Raw genomic sequence first — 7157 nt, 5'->3', positions numbered from 1 at the left:
AAATACCCATGCAGTGTGTTCATTTCAGTAAGACTTGTGCACACAGACAGAAAGATAGACTCGAGAGATAGAGAGAGTTTTCTGTCAAGAACACACACACTTAGAGAGAGTTTACAAAACAGATTTGTAAACCTTGTGCTTGTAACCGGAACCTTCATTCGCATTAATACAAGTGGTGTTAATCGGTGAATCTTGTGTGTTTTGTGTTTATGCTTGTCTCAACTCAGTTTGCATACTAGCTTGGATTCCGCATTCGCTAGTGTGTTACTATAACAAGGTTAAGGTTAAACCTCATCCTCCTCGAGGGACCTACAAAAGCCCCTATACAAATATCAAAATTGGCACGTAAACTTAACCCACTACAGGTCAAAATGATTTACAATTTCAACTCCATTTATTTTCATTATGCCTCGTCCCTTATTTTTTTTATTCCTACTAATCTAGTTGTCCATACATAATAAAGTAAGTTTATATCCTCTTATCTATTAACCTAAGTGTTTTTGTAAAGGTGAACAAGCCAAGGATAAGAAGTATTGTTTTTGAAGTTGCTATCACTGTCAAAGAAACCTAGACAAAACTCTCACTATTGCAAAGGCTCAAGAACAACATCCATGAACAAAAAGGGTTCCATGATTTCTCACAAGATATGAGGTTTTAGTTTGCATGAAAACTCTAGTGATACTTATTTTTTTTTTATTTAGATAACTTCTTTGTTTACTTGTGTAGAAAAGTAAGTTTCTTAAATTTGTTTGTGTTTAAAACCTACATCAAAAATTAAATATTGGTTTATGAGGTAAAGGGGGAAGGAAATTCAAATGCAGTAAACAAGTTCTTTTGAATAACTATCTTAGTCCATCCCATCAAATCTATCTGTTTTGGTGATTTATGTTCACTTTCTACTTTCTTAATGATTCTGCTTTTAATTTTCATGTCTTTCCTTGTGGAATATTACATGCAAGGATTTAAGCTGTTAACTCCCATAAATGAACAATAGAAAAGGAGTGACGGACAATGTAATAAATATATTTTTTTAAAAGAAGGCGATTTTTATAAAGAAAAAGACAACCCCAGCCTTAGCAAGATGCTAAGACAGTGATATAAGTATAGGTACAGCAAAACAAATAAAACATTACACACAATACAAAAGCCTCATTTGAAACACTTGAATTCAACCCAGTCTTTCCAGTCTAGATCCACGATTCCAGCCCTTGCTTTAACCCATAAAAATGAGAGTGCCTTGATGTCGCCGATAGCTCGTGAAATCTGAGTTGTTTTACCATTGAAAATCACGTTATTTCTGATCCGCCATAAGGTCCAGCATGTCGCCGCAATAACTAGATAAACCGCCTTCTTTTTTTTCTTGTGATGCACTGTGTGTATCAATATGTTCCAGTAACCCTACGATGCTGAGAAGGTACCTCGGAAGGGGGATTTTGACCCATAACAAGATCACCGTCCAAACAAGATGAGAATATTGACAAGATATCAGTAAGTGATCCACCGATTCATTGTGTGTGTTGCAAAGTACACATAGAATCGAGGGGATGTGTATGTTCCTCAATGCCAAAGCGTCTCTAGTCGGTATACACGATCCAACACCGCTCTCCATAGAAAACAATTGATTTTCTTCGGTATCCAATGAAGCCATCTAAGAACTTGCGTTTCCGGGATGATGCTAATTCCATCCAATTCAGCACGAAAGCAACCCACCTTAAATTCTTCTCGATTATCTCCCTGTTTCCATAGCCAAATATCCGATCTATTATTCACTTGAACGTTTTCCAGCTATTTAATACACTCCTCCCATAGTTCAGCAGTTTCCGATTGAGAAATCAGTGACTCGCTACCCAGTTCCACCTTATTTGCCCATCCACTATTGTATATCGCTGCTGCACCATACATTTTTTGTCTGCTTTTAACTCAAAGAGAAGAGGAAATTGGTCTTTCAGTGAACGATTCCCAACCCACTTGTCTAACCAAAATAAGGTTTTATTCCCGCACCCCAATTGAACTTCCAGCCTGTTTTCTACATCAGTCAGTTTAAGACTATCCCCCTTACCTAAATGAACAATATTCTTCCATACCCCACTAATCGACTTCATCAACGGAATAGTTGTGAAGTTACGATCTCTCCCATGAATTGCCGTTATTACCTTCGTCCATAAATGTGTTGATTCATTCCTAAATTTCACAATCCATTTGACCATCATAGCCTTGTTCATTGACGCAAGGCTGCCAATACCCAATCCCCCTTGTTGTTTAGGTGCCACAACTTTAAACCATGGTACCCAACACATCTTGTTCTTGTCCAAACAACCACCCGACAAGAATCTACGCCTTACCTTTTCTAAATATATAATGACATGAACCGGTGCACTAAATAATGAGAAATAGTAAGTTGGAAGATTATCTAAGACCGCTTTTATGAGTGTCATTCTTCCACCAAATGAAAGTATCCTAGCCTTCCAAGTAGAGAGTTTGCTTTCAAAACGTTCAATGACGGGTTTCCAATTTCTTACCACTCCGATTTTGGATCCTACCGGTAAACCAAGGTAAGTGAATGGTAACGAGCCTCTATCACATCCAAGTATCGTAGCCGTCTCCAAGACGTCTTCACTCTTTACCCCCACGCCAAATACCTTACTTTTTGAAAAATTCACTTGAAGACCCGAGGATAAGTGAAAACACCTAAGAATTCTAGCAAGGTTATGAAAATTTTCTTCGGACCATTCTCCGACAAATAAAGCTTCATCGGCATATAGAAGATGTGAGATTTTAGGGCCTGAACCTGGTGTTTTGATGCCTTTTAGAATACCACATTCAACCGCACTTTCCGTTGCAATATGTAAAGCCTCCATAGCTAAGATAAACAAGAGAGGGGATAATAGATCACCCTGCCTAACCCCCCTTTGAATTTCAAATTCCGTTGTTGGAGATCCGTTGACTAAGACCGATGTTCTAGCCGTACTTAGCACACCCATGACCCATTTCCTCCATAGATCTGGAAAACCCATCTGAGATAATATTGATTCCAAAAATTCCCAACTTAGTGAGTAGAAAGCCTTTTCGAAGTCCACCTTGAATAACACAATCTTTCGTTTTCTATTCTTCGCCCAAGAGATAAGTTCATTAATGATTAGAGGCCCTTCAAGAATACTGCGTCCTTCTATGTAGGTCGTTTGCACATCGCTGACCAGAAAATCCATAACCATTTTAAGCCTGCTAGCTAGGATCTTGGTCACCACTTTGGAGATGCAGCCTATCAAGTTAATTGGCCGAAAATTATTGATCATATGAGGGTTATTTATTTTGGGAATCAGTGAAATGAAACTAGAGTTGCATCCACGATTTAGCTTGCCGTGTACATAAAAGTACTCAAGGGCAAGGCCAAAATCTTTCTCAAATAACTCCCAAAAGTCTTTTAAGAACCTGAAAGTAAGACCATCTGGACCCGGTGTCTTGTCTCCACCACAATTCCAAACTGCATCCTTAATTTCCTCCTTTGAAAATCTTTTCACTAGCATGGCAGATTGATCTAAGGATAGGACTTTAAAACCATTGTTTATGAATTTCGGCCTATCATACATTTGCTCAGTAAAAATTGACTCATAATACATTTAATGCTCTTTTTAAGATCCTCCGGTTGCGAAACCCATACACCATCAAAGTCCAGCCCGTTGATTCTGTTGTTCTTCCTGTGACCATTCATCACGCCATGAAAAAATGACGTATTCTCATCCCCGTCTACTGCCCATTTAACTTTTGCCCTTTGTTTTAGGTCATCCATTCTATTCTGGTCCATCTCATTTATCGTTTTCAACCATGAGTCTCTCTCACTTAACTCCTGCTCTGTTAATGTAGCCGATTTAGCTTTTAGATCCAAAACCTCTACCTTCTTTTGAAGCTCCCGTAATAGTAAGTTATCTATCTTCTTTAGCTTTTCACCCCAAGGTTTCAATGCAACTTTAACCGCTTTCAGTTTTGCGGCAAGCAATTTGTCAGATGGTTCAGTGTGACCCCCTCATATGCTTTTCTAACGACATCCGCAAGACCCACTTCCTTTAACCTAGAATTGAAAAAACGAAAGGGAGCTTGACCGAAGAACACCTCTGAGCATAACAAAATCAGTGGTCTGTGATCTGATTTGAATCTCGCTAAACCCCATAATTTCACCGACGGCCATAAAGAAAGGAATGACTGACAGACCAAGACTCGGTCAATTTTACTGAATTTATTTCCATGGTCAGTCACATACGTAAAAGCACAACCCAACATTGTATATTCCACCAGGCCCACTGTATTGATAAACATGTTAAAATCCTCAGCATCTTGTTTGTTGTATTTAGAGTTCTTTCTTTAGGTGGGGACCCTGACGCAGTTAAAGTCACCTAGTAAGATCCAAGGACCCGAGAATGAACCCATCAGGACAAGTAGATCATCCCATAATTGTTTTTTCTGTGATAGATCATGAGGTGCATAAATATTGACTATTGAAATATCCCCCCCTCCATTGCACAGTTCGCCCATGATAGCTAAAAAGTGCATGTTTTTTACTGTTGACTTCTTAACAAAAAGACCTGGATCCCAAATGCTTAAAAGACCACCCGATCTATCCGAAGCTTCTATAGGTTCATAATCAAAGGCAGTATTATCCAAAAGTTACTGACCTGTATGTTCAGAGAATTCAACACCTGTGTTTCTTGAATAGCAATAAAGCCGAGTTTATATTTCTTTTTGAGATTCCTTATGTGCTCCGCTTTACTGAAGTCACCCGCCCCCTGATGTTCGCTGATAAGAAGTTCATTGATAACGAGTTGTCCCCTAAGCATCTTCAATTTGTCTCATTACATTATCGACATAATCCGACACTCGAAACCCCAAATTTTCCCCAACTTCGATGGTAGCTTCTGCTTCTTGTGTAATCTTCTGCCTCATGATCTCGTTTGTAATGTCATCATCTTCCGCCGACTCGCCGTTCTTCGAATCACCTAAACTAGAAGCCGATTTACTCCGACTTTTAGAGGTTTCATGGTTCCTGCCATTCCAGAGAGAATCCTTCATCTTAATTGAAGGAAAATAGTGTTTTTTCTTCTTGTGATCTAATTTCAGCTGAGGAGGGATCTGGACGTTACACTCTCTCTCTCCTCACTCTGTTGTGAGGAGCTAGGCAGATTATTGAGGTCAATGGTCTTATCTTGCTGGTCAAAATCTTTATCTTGTTGGGCCACCTGGTTGATGATTTCCTTTAGATTAGATTAAATGGATCAGATGGATCAATGTTATTATCCTCAGTGGGCTTCATAGGAGGAGTGTCCTCCACAATAATATCATCATTCTTAAAAAGATCGTTCAGGCCCAAACCAGAATTGGGCTCAATAACAATAACGGACCTAGGAGGACGTGATGGTGGAGGTGGAGGTGTGTTACAAGGATCCGTCGAATTGTTCACAGATGACGAGTCAGCGTTAATATTGATTGGTGGGTCCATGTTGGAGATATCCCTACAGCCAATAGAACTTTCCTTGGAACCCGATTTGTTAGCCGCTTTTTTAAAAGCCTTATTTGGATTTCCAAAAACCCCATCATTACATTGTGACTCTTCGGAACCCGACGAGGATGAATCATAGTCCACGTTGACGACTTTTGGCGTACCATTACCCCATTCCGGTGACCTTTTGTTTTTCCGGCAATCTACCGAACATTCTGTACTGATCGAGTCCCTTTCCGATATCCAGATTGTAAAAGGCTCGCCATCCCATGTTAACGTTAAAAGACTATTGATACGCCCCCCCTTACCTGATAATACCCCAACGGTGCTGACCGATAAATCCGAGCCATCATCAGAAGCATTTGAGGGAGTGATCACCTTCCCTACCATATTACCAATTTGATTGAATATTTCCGGACCCCAAAACTGTAATGTCATACCTCTAATGATAATCCATGCAAACCTTTGGAAAGGCAATTTCTGTCCTTCTCGCCGGTAAATCGAAGAGAACCATGAAGACCATTGCTCTTTCTTTAGTTTAACAAAATCTTCTGCCATTGTTGCACTTTCAAAGACTAATAGTATTCGCAAACCACCCAAATGTTTTATAGAAACACCAGAGATGCCTTCTAATTCCATCAGTGTATGTAAATCTTTAAGATCTTGAAAATTAATCATTTCACCAATAAAAGACCTGCCCCTCCATGCTTTTGAAATCTGGCTTTCCTGCAGCTTAATCTCCAGGTTTTTCTACTACTGGTACATTTAGATCTCGAATCCCAGTATCAGTATCGGTGTTTGGTACTGACTGATCGCTAGATGCCTCCTCTTGTGCCTTCTCTTTTGTCTTTTTAGGAAACCAAGCCTCATTCTGAAACTGGGGCTTCTGATTACCAGACTCCATGTTAACATTCTCCAACTCAACCTGTGGTTCCTTTTGCTTTGCAAAGATCGACATCCTTTAGTTGTTTCTTGCCCTATCAGAGTCGCCATAACTTTTCTGCTTGTAATGACCAAAATTGTTGTTTTCTTTCTCAAATTTAGCTAGGTTAACGGACACCCTAACCTTGTCTATTCTGACCGACCCCAAGTTTTCGCCGAACAAATGCACATCTTTAACCCCAGCAAACTTGACAAATCCAAAGGTATTACCTTTTTTATCTTTCTTTCTTGGTATGTAGGCATCCGTCATATTTCCAAAGATCTGGAACGTGTCCCATAGAATGTAGCTTGAACAGTCATACGGTAGATTCCCAATGAAGTACGTCGTTTCTTTAACATGTGGTTTCTTCTGCTGATTATTATCTTGAACCAACCTCCTTCCTTTGTATTTGGCAATCCGCCGTGGATCATCACTTGTGTAATCATCTTGTGTCGTAGTATCCACTTATCTCCTCCCAAAGTTATCGAGTGCTTGGTAATCATCATACCTCCTTCCGTAGTTGTCATATGTTCTTCGCCCCCACTCCATTCCTAATGAGGGTATCACCGCCGCAAAGACGTAGAGTTTTAAAAGGTTAATTGGATTTGTTTCAATCTAGCTGAACTATAAAGATAGCCGAGATCAAAAATAGACAAACTAAGCAATCAAGATCTGGACTTCGAGCACTGATACTCACAGGAATTAATCCCGGAAGAAGGAAGTCCCGGAAGGCGAATGGAAGAAGCA

At 39.7% G+C, this 7157-nt stretch overlaps 1 protein-coding gene across 1 annotated transcript; it reads right to left on the bottom strand.

The window, feature by feature from the left end:
• Nucleotides 1-1832: 1832 nt before the first annotated feature.
• LOC110900430 lies at nucleotides 1833-5061 on the bottom strand. Its single transcript, XM_022147320.1, has 5 exons — nucleotides 4849-5061; nucleotides 4668-4778; nucleotides 3616-3937; nucleotides 3359-3535; nucleotides 1833-3259 (listed from the first exon to the last, which is right to left on the bottom strand). Exons 1-5 carry the CDS (start codon nucleotides 5059-5061, stop codon nucleotides 1833-1835), a joined length of 2250 nt encoding a protein of 749 aa, XP_022003012.1.
• Between the last annotated feature and the right edge of the window lie 2096 nt (nucleotides 5062-7157).

The sequence above is a fragment of the Helianthus annuus genome, chromosome 13, assembly GCF_002127325.2.
Source record: "Helianthus annuus cultivar XRQ/B chromosome 13, HanXRQr2.0-SUNRISE, whole genome shotgun sequence".
In the NCBI taxonomy this organism is placed as follows: Eukaryota; Viridiplantae; Streptophyta; class Magnoliopsida; order Asterales; family Asteraceae; genus Helianthus; species Helianthus annuus.
Note: the sequence above shows the minus strand (reverse complement) of the source record. Positions and strands in the feature narration are given on the sequence as shown.

What these genes read in the sequence shown, in the direction of transcription:
- LOC110900430 (XM_022147320.1), bottom strand. Translation starts at nt 5,061, where the DNA reads ATGAAGGATTCTCTCTGGAATGGCAGGAACCATGAAACCTCTAAAAGT. An exon ending in TGTCGGATTATGTCGATAAT is followed by an intron (nt 4,779 to 4,848) that starts GTAATGAGACAA and finishes AGCGAACATCAG; the next exon opens with GGGGCGGGTGACTTCAGTAA. An exon ending in TGAGTACTTTTATGTACACG is followed by an intron (nt 3,260 to 3,358) that starts GCAAGCTAAATC and finishes TTAACTTGATAG; the next exon opens with GCTGCATCTCCAAAGTGGTG.